At 42.7% G+C, this 26,647-nt stretch overlaps 1 protein-coding gene across 8 annotated transcripts in view; it reads left to right on the forward strand.

Annotated features, from left to right (window-relative positions):
* Window positions 1-356: 356 nt before the first annotated feature.
* The window catches only part of MYO5A (myosin VA), a 120,437-nt gene continuing 94,146 nt past the window's right edge, over window positions 357-26,647 (forward strand). For 4 of the 8 annotated variants that reach the window (XM_083411759.1, XM_083411761.1, XM_083411762.1 and 1 more), the window contains exon 1: window positions 11,468-11,855. In XM_083411759.1, coding sequence (XP_083267885.1) covers window positions 11,772-11,855 — 84 coding nt within the window. In that variant the 5' untranslated portion in view covers window positions 11,468-11,771. Of the gene's footprint in view, window positions 792-11,467; window positions 11,856-26,647 lie in introns of those variants that run through there. The other 4 variants (XM_083411760.1, XM_083411763.1, XM_083411765.1 and 1 more) reach the window with 2 other exon arrangements.

The raw sequence follows: 26,647 nt of genomic DNA on the forward strand, positions 1-26,647 counted from the left end.
ACCATATAGCATATATTCAACACAAAAAACAGCGACAATTTGTTGTTGACAAATGACAGCTGGATATATAAAGGGCCCCATTACCTTTAGCAGCTCAGGGCCTCATCAAACCTAAATCCAGCCCTGCTCTTGGAAAGGATGCATCCGAGAAAGGATGCAAACCGAGGCTCGCGATGCAAATCTGCGAAGCCTTTTCTCAATAAACACAAAAACAACACCCCACCCGCAGGTTCTTCTGTGTTTCTGCGGGAGGCCGGACTCGGCCAGGGAGCGAGCTGCCCGGGGGTGAGTGAGGCTTCTCCTTCCTCGCCTCGGCCCGCCGACACTTCGCCCGCGCGGCCGGTGGGAGGCAGCGCGCGCCCACGAGAGAGCCGCCCGGCGGCCGCCTTCCCTTTCTCCGGCGCCGGCTGGTACCCACAATGCACGAAGAGCCCCTGCAGCCGGAGCGGGAGGAGGAGGAGGGAGCCGGCTGCGCGCCTGCATCACCCCCATCCTCCCTGCCCTTCCCAGGTAGCAACATGGCGAGGCCAGCCCAGCCGCCTCCTGAGGAGAAACGGCAGCCGTGAGCGGGGCGCCGCGGCAAGACGCCTCGCCTCTCTCGGCGCGCGCCCCGCCCTGCGCCCCGCCCCGGCCTGGCTGGCTGGCTGCCTGCCTGGCCGGCTTCCCTCCCTCCCTCGCCGCTTCCCTCGCTTCAGCCCGGAGGCGAAGAGCCGCTGCCATCGCGGCCGGCCGCCTGGAGCAGCCCCTGCAGCGCCGCTGCAGCCATGGCAGCGTCCGAGCTGTACACAAAGGTGAGCAGCGGGGGGGGGGGGGGGGAGAAACGGGCTCCAACGCGGCCTACGCTTTTCCCCTCAGCTTTGCAAAGGCGGGAATGAATGGCAAGGGGAGGCCGAGGCCGTCGCAGGGTGCTTGGCAACGCCGCGGGAGGGGTGTGGGCCTCGTTGCCAAGGGGACGGGTGTGTGTGTGTGTGGGGGGTGTGTGTGTGTGTGTGTGTAGTGAATGGGGCCAGGCCTTTGACGAGCGATGGTGGTGTCTATGAGTCACACACAGCAGTGATGGAGGAGACGGGACTTGGTCCCTATGAGCCATTTCTCTCCCTCATCTCTCTTTCTGCCACCCCCACCTTTTTTTTATTTTATTTTAGGATGTTGGGTTAGGGAAGGAGGAGCTGGCCTCCCTCACCAGCAGAGAGGTTGGGTGCTCCACCTGTCATGGGCGAGCTGGATTCCTGCATTGCAGGGGGTTGGACTAGATGACCCCGGGACCCTTCCGGCTCCCTGATGCTATTATACCTCCCTGTACATCCCGGGGGTGGCGGGGCTGGGATGGGCCGGTTGTCACCTTCCTGTCAGGGCCTCTGTGGCTGAGGAGCATCTCCCTTGCCTGCGTCTCCTTCCTCTCTCCTTCCTGGTGACCTGAAAGTGAAGAAAACAAAGGGACTGCTCCTCATTTGGAGCAGCTCGCTCACATGTTACCTTGTTTTATGTCCTCTTCCTCAGCTATTTCTCTCCACCCCCCCCCCCTTTAACATTTTCGCCACATGCTGTCATCTTGTGGCACCTGAAAGCCTAGCATCGTTTATTGCGGCTGGAGCTTTGGGTGGTGGAGGAGAGTTTGCTTTGTCGGTTGTATTGCTGCTTGCCTGATGAGGAATTCTGCTCATAATAATCCCAGCTACGTGCTCGCTCTCAAACCATTGCATTTTTACATCTTCTGTTAGATAAGCATGAGTCACGCTTGATTTCCTTACAATCAGACGGTGTTTGTTTTTGCACAGTAATGAAAACACTTGCAGTTTGGAAGGAAATAATGCAGAGTGCAGTCCTTGGCAGTGGTGGTTTTTAGGTTCCCTTGTTTTCCAGGGATGCGCAGCTGGTGGTGGATGAAAGCTAGGTTATGCCAAGGGAGGGAAGGGCAGGCGATGCAAGCTCCTTGTCTCTTAGCAGCCTGACTCGGCAGCTCCCTTGGGGAAGCTTCAGTGCTAATGAATTGGGCTGTGTGATGTGTTGGGATAACTCATACAAAGAACACTCTAATTGCAGCATGCAGCATCACGCTTGGTTCCCAAGCTAAACTTTAATTATGGCCATAGCTATAGACATGGAGCACACACATTGACTACATGTGTAGCCAAACCTCAGTCATGTGCCTCATGCTGTCGTTTGGAGGTTCTTTTTATTTATTTAAAAATGCCTGTGAGGAGGGAGATAACAGTTCCCCAGCTATTTCTCTTGTTCCATACAAATTGATGAGGGAAATATGCTATACAGAATAAGAGGAAAAGGGCTTGGTAGATGCATCATATGTCTCCGGTGATCACATTAGATATCATGATATGTGAAATATCAGCTTTTCAATATGTATAGATGTGGTATTGTCACAGAGTTCTCTAGCTCAGGGTGTTGTGGCCATGCTTCTTGAATATGCTTCTTAAATTAATCCCTAGCTTTGCTACCGATATTTTTTGTTTCTAGGCCTGATGGGGTTCTGTGAAGCCCAGAGATTGAGAATGTCAAATTCTCATCGCTAATGCATTTAAATTAATATCTATTTTAATCTCATTTATTGCATTCATAAGCTTGAATTCTAAGCTGTGTCTTCTGGCAAAACTTCACTGGGTCTCTTTGTATAGTCAACTTCATCTTCTGCTCTAATAACAAAGACAACTGAGCTAGCTAGGTAGTCATCAGGCCAGCCATACAATGCAATCCATTTCAATTTTTCTGTGAACAATATAGGTAGCATAGAATTTGGGTCTTGCCATTCAAAACAAATAACCTCTTATTCAATCTATGGAACATCATCTGAATGTTTTTCAGTCTAGGTTCTTCTTTTAATTCTGCTTGGTGGAATTCAGTTCGGGTTCATAAAGCTTGCAGTACAAGAACACAAGCTTTTTGTAAGTGTATATATTAATATTGTGTTTACCGTATTTTTCGCCCTATAGGACACACCAGCCCATAGGATGCACCTAATTTTTTGGGGGGGAAATAAAGGGAAAAAAAATTATTCCCCACCCCAGCCGCGGGGGAAGCCCGAGCTTTTAAAAACGCACCTACCGTAGTTTTTAGAGGAGAAAAGGATATCTTCCCGAAGCGCGGGGCGTTCTGTTTCAGAGCGCCCAGTGCTCCGGGCGGCAGGCTGCTATCCGCAGCCTAGGGAGCCTTGCGGGAACTCCCGCAGGGCTCCCTAGGCTGCGGATATCTGCCCGAAGCGTGGGGCGTTCTGCTTCAGAGCGCCCAGCGCTCTGGGCAGCAGGCTGCTATCCGCAGCCTAGGGAGCCCTGCGGGAACTCCCGCGGGCTCCCCAGGCTTGCTGATAGCTTCCTGAAGCCTGGAGTGCGAGAGGGGTCGGTGCGCACCGACCCATCTCGCTCTCCAAGCTTCAGCGAAAGCCTGCATTCGCCCCATAGGACGCACACAGATTTCCCCTTCATTTTTGGCGGGGCAAAAGTGCGCCCTATAGGGCGAAAAATACGGTACTTTTTAGCTTTGGGGTAGAGTCTGTACTTTTAACTGTGTGTGTTCTTGAACTAGCTATTATTTTATAACTCATTTTGGACACAATTTTAATTAGTGTTTGGCTTCTCTGGAAAAGCTTATCTCTGGTGCATGTGGAATCATTTGAAGTAGAAGAATAACAGTCCAGTGTAAGTAGGGACTGGGAGGTAAACTTCATGCTGAAGGTCTATAGTGATCTTATGAAGCCCATTCTTTTTGGGGGAGTGGAGAAGAGACTAACTATGCAATCCTATACATGTCTATTCAGAAGTAAGTCCAATTGAGTTCAGTGGGGTTGTTGTTGTTGTTTAGTTGTTTAGTCGTGTCCGACTCTTCGTGACCCCATGGACCAGAGCACGCCAGGCACTCCTGTCTTCGACTGCCTCCCGCAGTTTGGTCAAACTCATGCTGGTAGCTTCGAGAACACTATCCAACCATCTCGTCCTCTGTCGTCCCCTTTGCCTTGTGCCCTCCATCTTTCCCAACATCAGGGTCTTTTCCAGGGAGTCTTCTCTTCTCATGAGGTGGCCAAAGTCTTGGAGCCTCAGCTTCAGGATCTGTCCTTCCAGTGAGCACTCAGGGCTGATTTCCTTTAGAATGGATAGGTTTGATATTCTTGCAGTCCATGGGACTCTCAAGAGTCTCCTCCAGCACCGTTACTTTCATGTAAGTGCAGTTGAGACTTTTTGTAATTAAAAGCAACATTAAAGGACTTTGTGTGTTGGATTTATCTGAGCACCTGATTTTCCTGGATTGAAGGAGTCATAAAAATATGAACTGCCCGCTAGTGTTTTCTTTTTTGATACTATGAGCATGTAAGGCTTCATTTGTGTTTAAATCATACGAGAAATGCTAATGTGGAGATTGTAATTTACACAATTTGGTAATTGGTACAAAAGAAAACAAGGCATTATAGCATCCGGATCTTTTTTTTACTATAGTGGGCATTTATGCGTAAAGTGTTGTCAGACATGAATCACACCAGGAGCTATGCGCTAGCTGGAGTTGGCACTTTCTACAGACCAAGCAAACTAATGTTTGTGTGAAGTGATTATGGTGTATAGAAAAATATTCACATGTCAAAGAAGTTCCTCCACTCTTAGACCATATTCTATTTCCTAGGAATTACCCAGAAGAAAAAGCAAAGTGATCTAAATGCAGATGAATCAATATCTGAGTGTGTCTACAAGTCATATTTGTGTTTTTTCTGCAGAAAAGTACCTAGGCCTTATTTGTAGCCAGCAGGAGACTTAGTTAAAACTCCAAATAAATATAATGGGCTTCTCACTGAGATAAGTGTTCACATTAATGACATCATGCATTGACTTCAGTGGTGATAGATGCAAGTACAGCCACGAGCAAGCTGTTTAAAACTCATCATTTTCTAAAACAAGTGGTAGGAACCTTTGCTTACATTTTCTCGGGTAAGCACATCTCAAGTTGTGCTTTTCTAACTTCTCCCTACTTTTAAAAGACAATTTCTGTTTTTCTTTTAATAAGATGCTGCCCACTTCTGTGCTGTATCATCCTTCCAATAATATTAAATAATAAATAAAATATCATAAAATAATAGTAATAAAGGGAAGATGCTTCACTGTGTTTCTGCATTTTATTTTATATATGCTTTCAATGCTTAAAATGTATTAAGTTCTTGGATTTTATGTGTTGAGCTGTCCAGCATTTCCTGCGAATATATAATTGGAAAATAGTGGAGTTACCGCCCCACTGAATTTTGTATTTTTTTCAGACACCAATTAATAAATGACACTTTTTAAAGCAGGCTTTTAGTGGCTGATGAGTTCAGTCCTTTAATAGTATATTTAATTTTGCTTTTTATGTAATTAAATATTTTATGGAAATAATATAATATAATATAATATAATAATATAAATGTGTGTGTATGTAACCACATTGATAATTTTCAGTAAAGGATGGTATGGAAATCTATGTTATGCTAGCATTGGAAATAAATAAAGCTACTTTCAATTTACTGAAGTAAAGTAGCACTAGTCCACCATCTCTGTTAATTCAGTTACTGAAAAATGAAACACTTCTTCAAAATTACTATATGTAGTGCTTTTTGGAAATTTGATTCCCAGTCCCTGCAAAAAGATCTAGTCACTGCTACCCAATTCTTCTGTCTATCTTTTCCTTCCTGGTGGCTAGAAATACTTCATCATCACAGTTTTCAAGCTCAGTTATATGACAGCAGGAGCTGGTAGCCTAGAGAGAAACAGTTTTCTTGGAAAAACTTGCCATAAAATTGCAATAGCACAGCAAGACAGAAACAGGTTTGAGTCTTCCCAATTAAACCCAGACACTGTGTAAACAGTACCTAAGCTAACGGAAAATGTGAACTAAGCGAAAGAGTTTCCAATCAGCTTTGTAGACTGACAAGTCTGAAGCTGTGAAAAATTTGAGCAGATCAACTGCTAAATAGTGGTTTAGAGCGCTTCATCTGAACACTGAGTTTCTTCTGAGGAAATGAAATCAGCCTGGGCAGGGCTGCCTACTCTGGGAGATGGAGTTCTGTTCCTGGAAGTGTGTTCTTGCTCCACAAATCGGTCATAGGGGATGTATTTTGAAATGCATGTAGACTTGTACAGTTCAAAATTAAACTTATAATTTTTGCTCCACGAATAATAACCGTATTTTTCGCTCTATAAAACGCACCAGACCATAAGACGCACCTAGTTTTTGGAGGAGGAAAACAAGAAAAAAAGTATTCTGAATCTCAGAAGCCAGAACAGCAAGAGGGATCGCTGCGCAGTGAAAGCAGCAATCCCTCTTGCTGTTCTGGCTTCTGGGATAGCTGCGCAGCCTGCATTCACTCCATAAGACGCACACACATTTCCCCTTACTTTTTAGGAGGGAAAAAGTGAGTCTTATAGAGCAAAAAATACGGTATTTATTCATCCGGAGTTAATTAGTTGGGCTGTTTTTCACAGAGCAAGAAAAATGCAACAAAACCTCCCAAACACCCTTCAGAACAAACACCCTCACTTTTGTATTTAAAGCGGCTTGCTTAAATGACACTAATAAGAGCAGACATCCAGCAGAGCCAATTTAAATACGGCAGAGTGACAGCAGTTATTTCTTGTGTACATCTTGGGGTTATGGTGTTTCAAATGCACGCAAAGTAACAAGGAGTAAAGAAGGTTGTAAAGTCAATCATGGCTCTGTCCAGTATGGTTAGGTGTTCCGTGAAATACAATATAGAATCATAGACTTGTAGAGTTGGAAGGGACTCTGAGGATCATCTAGTCCAACCCCCTGCAATGCAGGAATACACACCTGTCCCATATGGGGATCAGACAAGATGGGTGACACCTGGCTTGAGAGCAGTACGTGTGAAAAGGATCTAGGAGTCTTGGTTGACCACAAACTTGACATGAGCCAACAGTGTGACGCGGCAGCTAAAAAAGCCAATGCAATTCTGGGCTGCATCAATAGGAGTATAGCATCTAGATCAAGGGAAGTAATAGTGCCACTGTATTCTGCTCTGGTCAGACCTCACCTGGAGTACTGTGTCCAGTTCTGGGCACCACAGTTCAAGAAGGACACTGACAAACTGGAACGTGTCCAGAGGAGGGCAACCAAAATGGTCAAAGGCCTGGAAACGATGCCTTATGAGGAACGGCTAAGGGAGCTGGGCATGTTTAGCCTGGAGAAGAGGAGGTTAAGGGGTGATATGATAGCCATGTTCAAATATATAAAAGGATGTCACATAGAGGAGGGAGAAAGGTTGTTTTCTGCTGCTCCAGAGAAGCGGACACTGAACAATGGATCCAAACTACAAGAAAGAAGATTCCACCTAAACATTAGGAAGAACTTCCTGACAGTAAGAGCTGTTCGACAGTGGAATTTGCTGCCAAGGAGTGTGGTGGAGTCTCCTTCTTTGGAGGTCTTTAAGCAGAGGCTTGACAACCATATGTCAGGAGTGCTCTGATGGTGGTTCCTGCTTGGCAGGGGGTTGGACTCGATGGCCCTTGTGGTCTCTTCCAACTCTATGATTCTATGATTCTAGGATTCTATGATTCTATGACTTGCAACCTTGGCGTTATCAGCACCATGCTCTAACCAACTGAGCCTGTGTGTTCCTTACCCTTGACACAGTTATCAGTCAGGCAATTTTTGGCCACGTCTATCCACAATTTAGGATGGAAAGCATGTGGGTGTTCATATGTGACATGCTTTTGGACTTTGATACCCACATTAGAAAATCATGTTAAGTCTTATAGCATGTGTCTGGCTTCATCCTGAAAGGCTTCCTTAACAATTTCCTAACAGTGGCACTTGTGCTTTGCTCTTAAATTCCTTTGCCACTTAAAGCAAAGCCAATTTACTCTGGGGTGTGGCAGATCGTTAGTAGATAAATGCTGAATAGGCTCAAATCTGAGAACCACTAACCACTCCCAGTATTCTGCTTCTTTGTGATGTGACACAGTACATGAATCAGCACTTTGTGAGATGGTTCAGCAGAATAGCTTAAAGAGGATTGGAAATGGAAAATTCCAGAGTTCTACTGCTGTGATGCTAAGTGTGGATTTGCACATACTGTACCTTTACAATGCAGATTTTTGAGTTTCTTCCGTATGCAGCATTCCCTCCACAATGTGTACCGATGCACATCTAAAAGGCTTAGTAGCAGTAACTTGTAAAGGTAAAGGGACCCCTGACCATTAGGTCCAGTTGTGACTGATTCTGGGGTTGCGGTGCTCATCTCGCTTTATTGGCCAAGGGAGCCGGCGTACAGCTTCTGGGTCATGTGGCCAGCATGACTAAGGTGCTTCTGCCGAACCAGAGCAGCGCACGGAAACGCCATTTACCTTCCCGCTGGAGCGGTACCTATTTATCTACTTGCACTTTGATGTGCTTTCGAACTGCTTGGTTGGCAGGAGCAGGGACTGAGCAATGGGAGCTCACCCTGTCACGGGGATTCGAACCGCCGGCCTTTTGATTGGCAGGTCCTAGTCTCTGTGGTTTAACCCACAGCGCCACCCGTGTCCCTTCAGCAGTAACTTGTACTTAGCTGTTATATGATAAAAAGCAGGTCCAAGCCAGGTACACCCTTGGCTACTTGTGTTCTCCTAAATCATTTATCATGGGACTATTTATTAAAATGGTAAAAAGTGTGCTATAAATGTGAAGTAAGTGGGAATATTATAGCAAGCAACCTCCTAATTTAGTCAAGCAACCTCCTAATTTAGGTAGGTTATAGAATACAAGCACTTAAAACAGATCAATCTTGTTTCTGTATCTTGAGGTGGCTTTTCTTAGCACCTTTCATAAATATTGTGGAGTCTTGCCTGTGTTTCTCTAGGTATGTTAGAACTGGAGAAACAAGATCCACGAAAGGCAGGTGCCTGGGAAATATGTTGTCTAAAGGTCTTGAGCTTTAAGCAGGGGAACAGTACAGTGGTACCTCGGGTTACAAATGCTTCAGTTTACAAACACTTCGGATTACAAACACCGCTAACCCGGAAGTAGTACCTCGGGTAGAGAACTTTGCCCCAGGATGAGAACGGAAATTGCGCACCGGCAGCGTGGCAGCAGCGGGAGGCCCCATTAGCGAAAGTGTGCATCAGGTTAAGAATGGTTTTGGGTGTAGAACGGACCTCCGGAATGAATTAAGTTTGTAACCCAAGGTACCACTGTATTGGCATTAAATGAATATGTAACTCTGGAGCTGTCGCATGACTAAAGAAATCTTTGTTCAGTATACATGTGGATTTTAGTAATTTGACATATGAGAAAACCCGTTAGTTCTAAAGAAAAAGCATGGTACTTTTGTTTTTAGATGATGGATGCAAGTGTTTGTAAGCGGCATCATCTTAAACGAGGTTACCTCCTTCCCTCCCATGTAAGAGGGAATTATTTCATTAGTATTCAATGCTAAAACATGATTTTGTATCACTAGGTAGAGCTTGCACACTTCTCCCTCTCTTCTGGTGCAGCTGCGAGATGTTCAGAATCTTTTGCTTCCGCTTTCAACTTATTGTCCTAACCTGGTCATAGTATTCTCCGTGGATAGTGGAAAGAAACCGACTTCAAACAATAGCTCACGAAGCTGGCTTGTTTTCACTAACCAAAGTTAAGACTAACCACAAGACCGCATGCTAAAGTGAGGTTCATCTAAAAGAGAACTTTCCTTATCTTCTCACAGCTGTACTGCAAGGAGAAGGAGGTGAGCCCAAAGTTCACTGTGGTTCATCTTTGTAATGCTAAACCATGACTCCATCGGACGTCAAGGAGATCAGTAACAATCAGTATAAGTATACAGTATTTAGAAGACATCTGAAGGCAGCCCTGTACAGTGGAACCTCGGAAAGTCGAATGCCTATGAAGTGGAATGTTTCGGCTCCTGGACGATCAAAAACAGGAAGTGATTGTTCTGGTTTTTGAATGAATTTAGGAAGTCGAATGTCTGGTGCGGCTTCCGATTGGCTGCGGGACGCTCCTGCAGCCAATCGGAAGCCGCGCCTTGGAAGTCAAACGTTTTGGAAGTCGAACGGACTTCCAGAATGGATTCGGTTTGACTTCCAAGGTACATCTGTATAGGGAAGTTTTTAATGTTTGATGATGTGGGAGGAAGCTCTTTTTAGTCTTGGTTCAGACCTGGTTTGTGGACAGAATCAACCTTGATCACCCTGATAGATGCTTTGCTTCAGCAGAGGGTTGGGTGGAGTATTACCTTGTTGCTTTTGCTTGATCTTTCAGTGGTTTTCAATACCATGGACCATGGCTTCCTTCTGAGCAACCTCCAAGAATTGGGAATTGGTGGCACTATATTTATTGCAGTTCCACTCCCTATTTACGGTGCTGTGTTCAGATAATAGCTTTGTGGCATTATGTATCTGCCCCTGGCAGTTTTGCTGTGGGGTTTCGCAGGGTACTATTTTGACCCCAATGTTGTTTGATATCTAGCTGAAGCAACTGGGAGCACCCATGAGGAGACTGGGGGCACTGCTCTATCAGTATGCAGATATTGCCCAGATTTGCTTCTCTGCTAAATCTGAATCATGAGAAGCTGTGGTTATTTGAACTGGTGTCTGGATGCAGTGGTGGGCTGGATGAGAGCCAAAAAACGCCCCCCGATCCTGAATCCTGGTAAGATGGAAACACTTCTGAGGTTTAGAAGTTTGGGAAATTCTGGATGAGGCTGTACTCCCTCTGAAGGAACGGGTATGTAGCTTGGGGGTGCACCTATATTTACCTTTGCTACTATTCATAAGCTGGTTTTGTCAGGGTATGGGAGCTATTCCATGCTAATGCCCCTATCTACCTGAGGATACATGTGTATCGTTTACTGTATCAACAATTTGGGATATGAATCTGATATGCAAATGTGCATCAGAATGCACATTGCAGTTTCGGTGCTGCTCTTTTGCGCTGTGTTATTTTACAGTGGGATGTGCATTCTATGGGATGTGCATTCTGTGAAGCATCCTCATCTATGCCCTGGCACAGCTAGTAATCTTTTAACCATTTTGACCGTTTTATAGGCGTGAATATAGATTTCCGGAATGATAGTCTTGTTGATAGCAATAGTGACTTAGTAGTCCTTTTGCAGAATTTGGGGTTGTTGTTGTTTTTTGCATATAATGGATGTAAGCAGGAGGTTAGAGAGGCAGGCCTGAGTGTGGGAGAGGTTGACAGGGGCTGGAAATAAAGAGTAAGAGAAACAGGGGGGAGGGCAATCATGAAGCCTTAACTTTTTTTTAAGCATCAGATTTTACTTCATGGTGCAAATTATGGAATATGAATATCCCTGTGAGCTTCCCTGTCTGTTAAATTATAATTTTAATGGAGGAAGTAATTGGGAGCCCATCATTTGATAAGATGTAAGAGCACTTAAAGCTCTCTGCTTACTCTAAATGGATAGAGGAACTTTTTTTTAATTGTTTTAAAAGTAATGTTTGGAGGAATGTTTTTGAATATCACCATTTGATGACTATCACAAGACAGTTGGGTTTTATCATTCTTCCAAGTGGCACGGAAAGAAAACACTCTCGCTCTTTGTGCTGCAAAGGAAGTCAAATTGCCCTGACAATGAAGGAATTCAGTGATCTGACATGGCTGTCAAACGTTGCCCTTTACAGGGGCGTTATGGTTGGTTTTTCTGTTGCTTTGAAAGTGGATAATATCCGTCTTGCAGACGAGCTGGGAGACGCCTGCTAGAGTCAGTCTGAACTGTGTGGCTGATCAGTTTGCCCACTCTCAGAAATACGTCTTTCTGCGTGGAGGACATATTGCTTGTGAAGGCGAAAATGCTTGCTGTTCAGATTACCAGGAGTTTGCACCACCAGAGATACTGGAAAAGTGGTGATGATTTGGACTATATGTATGTTAAAGTAAGTTTATCTTCTCTTCTCACACATAACTCAGCTGTGAATCTAGCACCATTATCTATGCTTGCTAACTTCTTGCTACTTTATCTAACATGGCCGCTATCCTATGTCCAGTTACACAAGAAACTTACTGGCTTCAATTGTAATTGGATACAAGATTGCATATAAATATACATTTTACACATATTGTGGGCAAGCCATAGGGCGTATGGTTTAGTTGTGTAAACAAGGTTAATAAGACTATATTAGGATTACTTTTATAGAGTGAAACTGTCTTTGGTATGTGTACTTTCTTCTTGTCGCTATACTATGTTTGGAATTGTCATGGCTTTTGAGGGAGGTTTCCCTCCCGCATGTTGTCAGTGAACTAATACTAAAACAAGTGATAAAATAAGCTTTTCAGCTTTGGAATGCTGATTTGCATTCTAATTATTTGCTTTTGGATAGTTCTGTAACATAATCCTTTGTAAGAAGGGAAACTTATCTAAGTATATGGTGATCAGCTAAGCTTTGAGAAAACTGAAGAGCAAGTATAAACAATTTGTTAGGTATTTTTCTATTTAAGCATACCTGAAGAGAGATTTAAGCTGCAGTCCTGTCCACATATACTTAGGCAGTGGTTCTCAAAGGGTGGGGCAGGAGAGGATGGAAAGTGTGGTGGGAAGAGTCAAGAACAACATTATATTTTGGGAATGATTCATGCGGCTGTGTTGTTTTATACTTTCTGCATGTCCCATGATCATATTATAGTTGTGTTCATGTTGTAAATCGAGCGTTGCTAGGAGTTGTTTCTTTTTGTTTCCCCGTGTATTTCTTACCAAGAAAAAAATTGGTGCGGCACAAGAAAGTTGTTGTTCTGAAAGTGTGGTCCAGAATACTTGGGTGTAAACCCGATAGAACAGCTAAGCCAGGGGTCAGCAAACATTTTCAGCAGGGGGCTGGTCCACTGTCCCTCAGACCTTGTGGGGGGCCGGACTATATTTTGAAAAAAATAATGTACGAATTCCTATGCCCCACAAATAACACAGAGATACATTTTAAATAAAAGGACAAGTTCTACTCATGTAAAAACACGCTGATTCCCGGACTATCTGCAGGCCAGATTTAGAAGGCGATTGGGCCGGATCCAGCCCCTGGGCCTTAGTTTGCCTACCCATGACCTAAGCTTTTCTTCTGAGTAAGTATTTGTAGGATTGGAATATAAGTCTCTCTGGCTTTTGAGCTGATCTTTCTCACTCGCCCCCATTACCTGCTATATCTTCCCTTTCAGCCTTGCAATATTTTGGAGGCTATAATCTGATTAGGTTATTGAATCTCCTGTGATTCTGCTTACTAACAGCTGAACTGAACTGAAAAAGAAGGTTCTCCAGAATGTGGTATCAGGCAGAACTTCCTGGTTAGACAACAAAGCAAACAAGTTATATTCCTCAGGGGTTTCTTCTCAGGGTGTGCCTGACTAAGAATGTGGAGAGAAAGTAATGGTTTTAAAATGAAGGTGTTCTAACAGAAAACACGCTTGTAGCTTCTGGGCAAGGACTCCTGTTTCCTTAAGAGTTTTTCCCAAGTCTGCTAATGAGCTATTTAATAGAGAGGTTCTCTGGGACTTCAAGCAGCAAAATGAATGTTTCAAAAACAAAAACGACTATCTACTTTCAAGTTCTGCTTGATACAACCGGGCATTTTGAAACATGATACACTTACAGTGGTACCTCAGGTTAAGTACTTAATTCGTTCCGGAGGTCCGTTCTTAACCTGAAACTGTTCTTAACCTGAAGCACCACTTTAGCTAATGGGGCCTCCTGCTGCTCCCGCGCCGCCGGAGCACGATTTCTGTTCTCATCCTGAAGCAAAGTTCTTAACCTGAAGCACTATTTCTGGCGTAGTGGAGTCTGTAACCTGAAGTGTATGTAACCTGAAGCATATGTAACCTGAGGTACCACTGTATTTGATTTAGTTTATTTAAATATTTTGCTCTGCTTTTAGGCCTCCAGAAAAACTCCCCCCCCCAATAATTTTTCATTGTTTTTCATTTAAATACAAGAACAACATAGAACGACAGTAACTTGTCCAGTGGTACATCCTTAAGTGTAATGTGCCATAGATGATCTGTGAGATTATGTTGATTATATTCTAAAACAGGATGAATGGCATCTACCTTTAAAGTAACCCTAATGGGATTGCTCCAAGAGCTGTCTAGCTCAGGAAAAGCCGGGGATAAGGATTTATTCTGTAATTTGAGTACGGCTGGACACACTTCAACCAGGTCAAACTTTCTGGTAGATGCCAGATATAAGAATCAAAAGTGTAATACTTGTCCATTTCCAGGTTATGATCAAGCTGTGGTTTTTTTCTGACGTATATCTTATTTCCCATGTTGGGAAAAGCAATATGAGAGATAGTCTCAAATGAGTGGTTTCAGTTCTGTTTAATGTCTTTTGACCTTTATATTTGTGATAATTAATTTTACCATTAGCTCTGTTTCCAGATGCTTTCATGGGCTCTGTTCTTTTTGAGAAGGCACAAATAACCTAAGCATATAATGTAAACAAATGCTACAAATACTGGTATATTTTCATAATTGCATTATATGATGTATTGGAATGTATTGGAATTCTTGAAATTGAGAGCTACCGTTGTGTATAGTCAAATCTTCTATATCCAGACATCTCGAGGGTGTATGTGGTTTATATAGCACGTTGTCAGGAAAAAGAGGAGAGATCTTAAGAATTGAACGGAACAGAGAAACTGTTTATCTAGCATTTGTATAGAGAAGACTAATTAAACATCTGGTCAGGAAGAGAGATGTGCAGTGTATTCAGCTTTGATCTCTTTGGAGTACCAGAGACTGGAACAATTAATGCATCATGAGATTCAAGTATTTGCATTTTGTCCCATGTATCAAAGACTGCTTCTGGAGACTTGCATTCCCAAAGAATTAGATATTATGAAATGATATTGCTGGATTGTTCTTAACTAGAGGTGTGGTTCACTTTCCCGCCCTTTAGTCTCTTTTTCTTTGGGCCCAGTAATAACTTCAGTGAACACGTGAACAGATAATAGTCAGAATTTGCTGCTTTGCCGCTCTTGAATGAAGATATTGTTCCTCCTTTTGTTACATGATTTCCTCAAAAACATTACTTCCGTATTAAATATATTACTATTTACTGAAAGAAGACATTTGGGAGCAAGATGGGTAAAACATTTTTTATCTCCGTTTTCAGTTGAAAAAGTACCTTCAAAGTACCTTACAAATATTGCTGATAAGCTGCGAAACACAAAATGAAAAGGGAGGGAGGACGGTAAAAGCAGACTCCGTCACTAAATCTTAGTTACAAGATTCATATAAAAACAAGCTGGAATTGAACAACTTGGAGAGCCAAAAGTTGCTGGTCTCTTAACAGAACTGCTGTATGGCAGTATGGTGTAATGTAATGACGATTGTGTGTGCAAATAAAGTATCCTGAAATAGATGTCAGATTCTTCTGACTTTTCTTTTAATGAGACAATAAAATCATCTTTGCACACTACAAAACTATTTGTAATGCCTCTCATTCTTTGTTGCAGCCAAGAGGGTTAGTGTGGCATTCATCTGTTACAAGGCAGTGTTAAGTTTGTAAAAAGGTGTTTCAGCAAGGTGTGGCTTCCCCAATCCTCTAAATCAGGCGTGTCCAACAGTTAGATCATGATCTACTGGTAGATCACTGGTGTTCCTCGTAGATCTTTGGCACCTCAGTTATCTCCCCCCCCCCCAAAAAAAAAATTGTGGGGTGGGGGGGGGGACTGCGGCTTCCTAAAAAAGCTCAACAACTTTGGTCCATCCAACAACAGTGGATAGATCACTGCCATTTTTTTAATGCTACGAGTAGATCACAGTCTATCTGGAGTTGTACGTCGCTGCTCAGAATGTATTAGGTACATTGAATAATCATTGCTGATTTCTACCCTTGCACTTCCTTCAGTGGAAAGTAAGCCAGGGGAAACGAGAGATAGACGCCAGGTAATAAATAAACGGGCTCAGGGGATTGGTCAAGAGTATAATTTGCTCTTTGTAATAGTTGCACTAGAGCCCTTCCATTAAGGCATGTCTTCCTTTTGTGCATAAATTTTATGCTGTAAATTGAAGAGGTTCGATTTGGCCCCTTGGATAATTTATAGAAAGGCGGGATATAAATCTTGATAATAAGCAAACACATGTGTGCTGCTTTGATCCAAGGCAATACCGTACTGTACTGTATTCAGCTGTTGCTGATGCAGTGATCACAGAAGGTGGAAGGGATTTACGTTAAACTGAGATAAATGCATAGGAAGTGTTTAAAAATGAAAACAAAACTAACCTCAGCTATATGGTATGTAATGTATGCTTGATGGCCTTTTGCAGTGGAGAGTTCTGTTTTAATGGCAGCTCTGTAAATACTGACTTCTCTCTGTTGACTTTTCTGCCAATGCATTCTTGGGAAACTAGTTTCAAATTGCAACCATAAATCATTGCTCCAATTTCTTACCATGAGTCTCCTTTAACTGTTTATGTTTTCCTATTGTGCCTATTACATCACAATGTGCCTATTACTAGTGCTCCAAAGTAAGCCCACTTGAGTTCACTTCTCCTAGAAAAGTGTGTATATAGTATTGCAGTCCAGCTGCAGGGTGACTTTTTGGGGGTCTTCTTTCTATTTTTCCTGTAAAAAGGTTAAGCGATCATAGCATTACATTGATGTTTCATTAAGCTACAAACACCAATATAAAAGAAGCTTCCTTTTTTGTAATTAGGAAACTAGTAATAACAAACAATTGCATTCATGATAGTCTAGCCTTTGCTCATATGTGGAATGCCTTTAAACATCTTATTGGGTCACTGCCTTTTTCAGCATAGGTCAGTTGAATTTCAAGTGGAATGTGATCTTCATCAGCCCATTTATATGGGGATTCTTGGCATTTTTTTAACTATTTGGTACTTTAAAAATCAGTAGTAAATGTGAGTAACTAAACTTGGGAGGGTCAGTTAACTTGAAGACTTTTAAGCGTAAGAAAAGCCCTACAGAATCAGACCAAATGTCCATCTTGCCACTTATTCTGTTTCCAACAGTGGCTTGCTGAATGCTTCTGGGAACCTCACCAGCAGGGATGAAGGCAACATCCCTTTCTGTTGTTTCTTCCCCAACTCCTGGAATTCAAAAGTAGACTTTCTCTGAGTTTGGTATTTCCATATTGCTGTCATAATGAATAGCAGTTGATAGAATTATAATTCATGGATATAATCTCCATTTAAAGTCATCTGTGGCACCATTACAAACCTGTGGCTGTCAAATTCTGTATGTCAGTTGTTATATATGGTATGAGAAAGTCCTTTTATTTGTCTTTTCTGAATTTGCTACCCATCAGTTTCACTGTACGTTTCCATATTCTTGTCTTATATGAAAGGGAGGGAAAATGTCTCTCCGCACTGTGAGACTTCTTAATATTTTTAACATTACACAAAACCAATGGGAGGTGTCAGTCAGAGAATTGGAGCACAATGCCACCAGTATGTGGACACACCCAGCTCTATTTCTTCATACCATCTGAATCAGGAGAGTGCAAGTACTGAAACAGTGCCTGGAGGCAGTGATGAACTGGATGAGGAACAATAAACTAAAGCTGAATCTTTATAAGTCTGAGACTTGTTCTTGGGCTTCCAAATTAGGCAAGCAGCCCATTCTGATGGGGTAGCACTTCCCATAAAAGAACAGTTCTCAGAGTGCTCACGGGCCACTGTGGCTAGGAGTGCCTCTGCTCCCCTGGTTCACCAATTATGGCTCCAGTTGGCTGCAGTTGCCCATGCTTCCATGAGCTCCCAATTTAACTAATGTAATACATTCTATGGCAGCGTTCGAAGTTCCCCAGGCGCTACTGACATGGGTCCAGTTGCAACTGTATGGAGATTTCTGGGTGCCAGGATGGTACCCACAGTTTAAAAACCTCTGCCTTAGTCCTTAGTTAATACCATTTCCACTTCCGCTGTGTGTGTTTCTCTTTCTTGCATACTGGGACAAGTGAATTGTTGTAAGAACAAGCTACAGTCAAGCAATGTAGTCGAGATCATTGAATTGTAATGTTGGAAGGTACCCTGAGGGTGATCTAGTCCAACCCTCTGGCGAATAGATAATTCTGTTGCAGCAATGGTAACCTACGTTTAAGCTGTCATCTGGCACGTGGCTTATATAAGTTTCTAACACTGCTCTATATGGGGCTTCCCTTGAAGATGAGCTGGCACAGAATGCTTCTGCTTGGTTGTTGTGTAAGGCATTGATATGGACGCACGTTGCACGGATTCTGAAAGCACTATATTGGCTGCCACTGAACATCAAGCCCAATTCTGGGTGCTGGCAGTAGCATACAGGGGAAGCCTGACTTGTGCTGCCTTCAATGAATGTGATCTAGACAGGTCACTTTATGAAACGGGGCCTTCTCAGTGGGCTAAGGCCGTGGAACTCCCTTGCTGCTGAAATTGGACTGTTCTTCAAATTATATGAGCTCAGGTAGCAATTCAAGTTGCTCCAACCAATCGTTGGAGCATAATAACAGTGACATCATCTGTATTTCTACTTGCATTTCTTTAATTAAATTTAATGCTGTCTGCTATACTTTTGGACTGCACCTTTACTTTGCTTTTAATTATACACCTTTTTGTTAGCAGCCTCGGGCTTGTGAGAGGTAAGGGGAAATATAATAGATAAAATAATGATAATGCTGTGCATTTTGATTCATTTGCCTAAGCTGCATGCTGTGCTATGGCCTAGCAAAGAGAGCAAATTTTCAGTCTTCATACATTCACCTTGAGGTCTCTGTTGATAGCAGAATCTGCCAAACTCTTACTGTTCATCAGTTTTCTTTCAGGAGGTGGCACTGGTGAAATAGATGAAATGTGTGTAGTTTAGTCATGCACAGAAAAACTAGTATGGGAGTGTTATGGAGACTGCTTTTTTAAGTATAGAGGAGTATCAAAAATATTATTCTCCACCTGCAGTCTGAAGTGATACAGTAAATTCAAGAACAGGCTAGTTAGAACCTTCTCTCTGCTGTGCTACAGGAAAGTGTTACAAAGCAATGTTAGCATTCTGTCTCTTTTCGCCTCCCTTCTTTCCTTTCTCACACTCCAGAACTTGTACAGGCACTGTAATCTTCCTTTCTGTTGTCTTCTTCCTGCAAATGTAAGGAAACTATCGGTTTCTGAATAATACAGCTAGAGTCTCTGGTGTCATCATTTTGTTAAGGTGCACTAGCCAATGCACCAGTGTTGTCACAAACTTGTCAAGGCAAAGGGCAAGTAAGCCTTTCCAAAATGCCTTGTGCTATTTTTGTTGTGGTCAGAAAAGCTCTGCTTTGTGTTTCTGTTGGGGCAGTGCTTCGCTACACTGTATTCTCTCACTTCTTTGATTGCATTAAAAGAAATTCTGTCCTGGCTGGGAAGAAGCATCATTATATTGTCGCATGTGGCTGCTGCTGCTCTCTGATGTTTCTTTTTGTGTCATTGTTTCTGCTGTGGAAAGCAACATGGGGCCATATACAGCTGAGTCCTGCACAGCGTAGACCCACTGAAAATTAATGGCCCTAAGTTAGTTGTGTTCATTTAATTTCAGTGGGTCTACATTTGATACAACCCACATAATCCAGAAACTGTATGAAAAGCTGTGCTGGGGCTCTGTCTCCAATGACTAGAAAGAAATGTGCTGTGGCATTCTGGGTGTTCAGCAGTCTCTGCCCTTTCAGCATGCAAAAAGCATCCTGGGCTCTGAGCTTGCACTGGATGGAGCAATAGCTAGTGGAGAGAAAGCTTGGCGAACTAGTGGTTAGAGTGCTAAAGGAGGACTGGGAAGACGTGGATTCAACCCCCAGCTTAGCCATGAAACTCACTGGGGGGCTTAGAGTCAACATTTATTAGCCTATAGCTAACCTTCTAGGGTGGTTGTTGGGCGGGTGTTTGTGTGTGAGTGCCGAGAACTATGTATGCCAACTCAGTGGCCTTGGAGGAAGAGTGGGATGAACTGGTAAATAATGGGCAATTGGGAAAGGGGCCTGGTACTTTCATGACCACCTCTGAATGGGTGAAAGCTGTAGCTGTGGGAGTGGCATCATTCATTCATTCATTCATTCATTCATTCACCCATCTATCCATTCATTTACAAACAACATTTATATGCCACCCAAAAACTTAAAAGCAATGGCTCGGGCAGGGGGGAACTATAGAACCAGCAAAACTCTCAGGAGGCACCGAAAATTTCCCAGCTCTTGAAAGATCAAAAATAGGCAAATTATTAAAAAACCTAGGGAGAACCCCCCCCCCCTTTATTTTAGTTCCAGAAAGAGCACTGTAGCTTCTGAGAGTAGTAGAGATGTGTGAGTTTTATGTCTTACAAATAGTACTTTGACATGCTGCACTGCTAAGTCTTGGAGCATATAACAGTTTCACTTCCTCGCCCAGAGAATTTAAAAAAGCTAAAAATAAAAAACAAGCCAGCTGCTAAGAAAAGGGATGTGCTAATCATGCTAAATAGCTGAAATATTTACATATTATGGAAATTGCCTCAGGACTGTGACCTGTGAGAGGAATTGAAAAGCACGTGGTAAATTTTGGCAGCTCAGTGTTTGAATTTCACCATTGCTTTTTAGAGCCCCAACTTCCTGCACATATGAATGTAGCAACCACCACCAAATCAGGAAGACTTGAGTAAAATGCAGGGAATTCATGTCTTCTGATAATATTCGAGCATGCACTCACCTGTGCTCCGAAATGATGCTGTCAGAGGAAGATTGCACCATATGCTATTCAGGACTTACAGATTGACTCTAAAATCATCTCCCTTAAAGAACGTGTACATATTTGGCCTAGTTTGTGCTCTGTGCTAAACCATAGTTTGTTTAAATGTCTAAACTCAACCCTGCAGACCAATTATTGCTTGTTTTCTGGCAACAAACAATGGTTTGCTTTTGGCTTAAGAATCATCCCTTATTTTAACTATAGTTAGGTGTTAATGTCCAAACTCAACAGCCATGCTTAACCATGGTTTCTTGGACTACTCCACCTCAGACTCTTGCTAAGCTGCAAAAGCATGAGACAAAATACCTGGAAAACAAATAAAGTTTTGGAGAAACAAGCTGTGGCTTTTTCTTCATTGATGAAAAGAGTCTTCCTTTGATGGAGGAAGACCAAGGTCATCTCATGTTTTGCCAACTGAGGCAAAGGACAAGACAGTCCCCTCTTCATTCCTCATTTTCCCTGTAAGATTTTATTAAAGGTTTTTCATAATACAATAAGATTAAAAAAACCAAATAAAAACAAAAGCAGAGAAAGCTCTTAACACTTGTCTCAGAAAGTGGTGGACCCTCCCATCTCTCACCTGGGAGCTTTCCTTTCTTTTCCCAGTCTCTCAGCATCCATCCATCCATCCATCGCCTCCATGTGTGTGTGATCCTTGGACCCAACATACAGAAGCCTACTATATTGGCAGCTGAATCTTACTTCAGTGCTGCTGATGGAATAGTATCGTGTGTGTGTGTGTGTGTGTGTGAGAGAGAGAGAGAGAGAGAGAGAGAACTGTTACTGCTACACTCCAGCATCTGCCACCTGAGGCAATTGCTCATTCTACTACCTAACAGTAGGTCTGACCCTGATGAAGACATTGGAGAAAGGGCATCTTTTTAGATTCTATGCACTGAGAACAACAATCCATTCTGCCATTACTTCCTTGGTAAAAGGATTAGTGTATAATCTGGCACTGGCACTTCATTTGTATGTGTGTCTGTGGTATTCTAGATGTGTGTTTTGTAGCTGAGGTTCAGTTACTTTCTGAAGAATAGATTTGCCTGTGTTATTTGGATGTCTATACTGTTATGTAGGCTGCTGTCTTCATTTCATATGCTCAGATATTCCTACATCACTGTAAGAAACTGAGTAAGCATTATTGAGGAGTCTGTTCTTTGGTTACTCCTTGCTTGAGTATAAAATGACAAAATGCTACTGTGAAATGTACTTATATAATTCCTGTGCATATTGATTGGAGCTGAGACGTTTCCAGGGCATTGTTTCCTAGGTGTACATTTTTTTGTTTTCCTTTTGTTGGTTTTCAGAACTTTTTTTAAAATTGAAACTTGGTTTCAAGCATTCACAGTCACAAGTAACAAGAGGAATGAACTTATTAACAATTTAACAGTAGTTTCCATATCTGTACAGTACATCCAATTTAAATAAAACACCCAACACATAGAAAATAAAGAAATACACATCCTAGGTGTTTGTTTTGAGAATTCCTGATGAAAAGCCAGCTTATTTCTAGTCATCACTGATGTTGTCAAGAGGTGAATGCCTCCAGTACATCTTGTGATGTGAATGTTTTGGTAGTTAATATGGTCTGATGATTTGTTCATGTGATCTCTGATGGTATCATAAAGTACAAGAGGAATCTTGCCCTAGTTCATGGTGTCTGCTCTTTCTGTGAGATAGAATTCCATCTATGCCTCATTCTGCCTCTCCACTATTTTTTTTTATTATGTTGTGTGCAAAAGAAAGAGTTGGGAAAATGTACTTGTTAATTGTTCTGCATAAATCTTGTCAAGTGTGTCTATGAGTGTTGCAAGGAGAAGCAGCAAAATTAGTTTAAAATTATTATTATTATTATTAGCCACTTCAAGTCAAAGTGACTTAAACAAACATTAAATAAGCACAAATGTACAAAAGGCCATAGATAATTAGAAGTCAAAGGCATGGTGAAAAATGAATGTTTTTGTCTGGTGCCTAGAGATAGGTAATGATGGTGCCAGGCAAGCCTCCCTGGGGAGAACATTCTACAAGCAAGGCGCCACCACTGAAAATGCCAACCTTTGGACCTCCTGTTGAGTGGGCACGTGAAGAAGGGCCTCAAATGATGATTGCAGGGTACAGGTTGGTTCATATAGGGAGAGGCAGTTCTTGAGGTGTTGCAATAATATAATAGATGCTATTTAGCAGTATCTTGGAATAAACAATTCATTTGTGTTTAATTTGTGGAAAACGTTCCGGCTTAGGGATTTCTTCGCAAAGATATCTCACGCCTGCCCAGTATTCAGCCAGTGAAACAGTCTCAAGTGAATCCTTGTGCTGACACTGTGTGTTATTTATCCTTTGCTAAAAAGAACCCCAACAATCCATCACCCTCGATCTGAGACCAGTGTATTATATTCATGGATGGTAGGGTTGGGGTTTTTTTTGGTAGCAGCTGCTGCTTTCTTCTCTATTCTAGACCAGCTTTAAGCCGTGCAGAACATCTGTGCTACTTTCCAGCTGCCATAGAATGTTTCCAAGAGTTCTCTCTTAGGTCTGGGTTTCAATAGCACATACCCTGGTGTGGAACTGCTAGGACAGTGTCACAGATCTGTAGCAGGGCATTACTACCCTGCTAAGCTTATATAATAAATACTACAGATTGCATGTTTGATATGAGTCGGTGTTCTGATTCTTCAGAATAGAGCTGGCTGTAATTCAGAATAAATGAGAGCAACATAATGTACAGCTTGGCCACCTCATGCAGCTTTATTATTAAAACAATTCTCTTTTGTGCTGTCTTAAGCAAGGATTGAAGTGTTATCTGTACTGTTGGTAAAACTACAGATGATCAAGCATGCATGTTTAAAACTACCATTTTCTGGTTGTGGTAGCAGGATCTTAATATCCCTTGAACTATCTCACGTGGAAGGCTCAGCTGGCTCTGGCAGTCTGGTTTCTATGGTGATCTGCAATCTGGTTTCCCCTTCTCTCTGTTGTTGCAAGGAGATAGTGTTTTGGTTTCGCAAGCAGAGATTCGAAAGGTGCTCCTTATGATATTGTGGCACGGCCTTATATATGAATGAGAAATGATACCCAGCTCCTGTTTTTATTTTTTAAAAGCATTCATACCCTGCCCTTCAGCTGAAAAGGCTCTCAAAACAGCTTACAAAAATCAGTACAAAGACAGTCTGTGACCTCAGGTACATTCTTAAAAATACATGACACATAAGGAAAAAGGATTGGGGAATAAATAAAGTTATAGTTGTTATACTGCAGTTATACAGTTCAGTCGGTGCAGATTCTGGCTGTCTAAATGAACAGCCCCTCGCTGATGTCATTGGTCTGAAAATATCAGACTGGGTGGCTTACAGTACATATAAAAACACAGTAAAAAGTCAAATATTTAAAACTTCCTGATACAGGGCTGCCTTCAGATGTCTTCTAAAAGTTGTGTAGTTCTTTATCTGCTTGACATCTGAGTAGAGAGCGTATTAAACAAGCCTTTCTGTGGAGTGTGTACTGCAGTGGTGCCTTTTCCCCAGTTTCCCCAGGGCCGGCCCATCCATGACCCAGCTGAGTCGGCCACCTCAGGCGGCCGGATCCACAGGGGTAGCAGTTCCCAATGTAGATCCACTAATCAGAATGCCAAAGCAGCAAAAATGTGCGCTCAGCTTCAAGCAGCTTCCATAGGAAAGGCACCAATATTAGTTTATTTTGCACAGAAATGTGGAACTTGCGGCTCTCCATATGTAGTTCAACCAAACCTCCCACCATCGCTGACTATTGGCCATACTAGTTGGGGCTAATGGGAGTTGGAATCTAACAACTGGAGGGTCACAAATTCCCAATCTCTGGATTAGCAGGTGCTGGTAGGCATGGTGACCTAAGTCTATATTTGGGTTTAAGATTGGGATGAGGGAGCTGTGGTTAGAGAATAAACTTCACATCTATTGGTGCTTCTGAGGCACATTTTTCTTCTTCCACTTCATTTTTCTTCTTGTCTCCAGCTGTCTCCATTGTGGAGGGCAGCTACAGAGTCTTGTGCTTGGCAGGCTGGGCAGGCTGTGAAACAATGAATCTTGAGTTCACTGAAGCTCCCTATTGTACTTGCATGAGAATACAGTAGACCCTCAACTTATGTACGTTTAACTTGTGCACATTCAGCTTCATCTGAAGATCATAGGATGGTTCGCCACAAAAAATACAAAATGAAAACATGGAATGCATACAAAACAAACCATTAACCCCCCCTCCCACAAATACATTTAAAAGCCCATATTCTATTCTATTGTTGTGGTGTGGTTCAATGCATGGCTTTCAGTTAGATGCTCTAAGTTCTGCTATGGAACACAATGGGTTTTTTATGAATACAGAAAAAGAAAACAAATGCTTGCTCTGTATTTGATGACAAGTAGTTCCTGGTTTTGTCTGCCATAAGCTTGTCCATTAAATCACGTGCAACCACTTTAGAAGTGGTTCCAAGAGTCATAAAGCTTCATAATTGTGGAGGAACTGTCTCTAGGTTATAGGTCCAGTTGTTCTTTTTTCTCTTTAGTGTGGTTAGCATTTATTTGACCCCCTTCCAGGATTACCCAGTCTACAGGCATTTCATAAGACTTCAACATCTGCTGTGCTATGTTTGAAGAACAGAAACTTTCCCTCCCAGTGCTTCATAGATATAACAGAACCCTTTTGCAATACTCGTATTCACACCAAGGATCACTTATCCTCTTCGGTTAGGGAACTGAAACCACCCTTTCGCCAATGATTTTCGACAACTCTGGTTTCAGCCAAAAAAGGCTCCCACAGTGGCTTTCAAAGATCAGGAAAGACACAGTAAAAAAAGGAAAAGGGATTGGGAAGGAAGAGGAAGAAGGAAGACTCAGACACTCGTTCTTAATTGTAGAGTTCTTACAACAACCAGCTGGGATGGAAAAAGTTAAAGATGAGGGGAAGCCAAAAGTTGCTTGTTTCTTGGTAGAGCCAATGGAGTGCTTCAGCCTGATGGAATGGCTGCTTCCAGATGGTTTCTAAGATTCATAAAGTGTTGGCTGCATAGTTTCAGGCATAGCTGCCTGCATGAATGCCCAGAATGCCACTTCCTTTTTAGTGTAGTTTGGCAAGAGCTATTCCAACTGAATTGCCCTTTTAGTGTAGTTTTGCAAGAGCTCTTCCAACTGAATTGCCTTTTTAGTGTAGTTTTGCAAGAGCTCTTCCAACTGAATTGCCTGCTGCATTTCTGTATTATCTAATCACATTTCTTAAACTGAGGGGTACTTCCTCCCTCACACCCAGGTATGTGCCAGCCTCTCCTCTACTTCCAGACTCAAGTGCAAAGGCACACAGTGGTTGCTCAGTGCAGGTCCATTCATGGGCAAGACCAGCCTGCTTGGCAGAGCACCCTAGGGGTGTAGCAGGAGCTGCCACGTTACTTCAGGAAACTGGCCATTGCACAACCAAGTATGCTTTGTCAGGAGTGCAGGGCTGGCTCAAGACATTTTGGTACCTGGGGTTGCCCCCGTCCCCACCAGGGAAGAAGGGGGGAGGGAAGATCTCATCAGGAACAAGGGAAAGGGGAAGAAAGATCAACATTGGGATCTGCTGCCCTGGTGGATCCTGCTGCCTGAGGCAGTCGCCTCATCTTGCCTCATAGATGGGCTGGTCCTACAGGAGTGGGTTTATATCCTATTGCTTTTGCTGCTATTTTACTAGTTGAATCTATAAAAAAGCGACTGGGGGTCCCAGAAAGTAGAATAGACTAGAAAGGCAGAGCCTCCAATATTTCACAGAAGAAAATCAGAGCTATACATGTGAAAGGTACATTCCTGAACCCACATCAACTCCTACACAGCATTGCATTTAGTCCTCAATAGCCTGTCATCCACTGATTTTAAAGCCAAGATGGCATTTGTTTCTTTTGGTTAAAAATATATTGGAAAATCATAATGGTCTGATAGTACGCTACCGCAGGTCAAAATATTTGCAGTAAGTGAAATGAAAAACTCTTTTGCATACTGCA

This window comes from Podarcis tiliguerta (assembly GCF_965153285.1).
Source record: "Podarcis tiliguerta genome assembly, chromosome: 14".
Classification (NCBI taxonomy): Eukaryota; Metazoa; Chordata; class Lepidosauria; order Squamata; family Lacertidae; genus Podarcis; species Podarcis tiliguerta.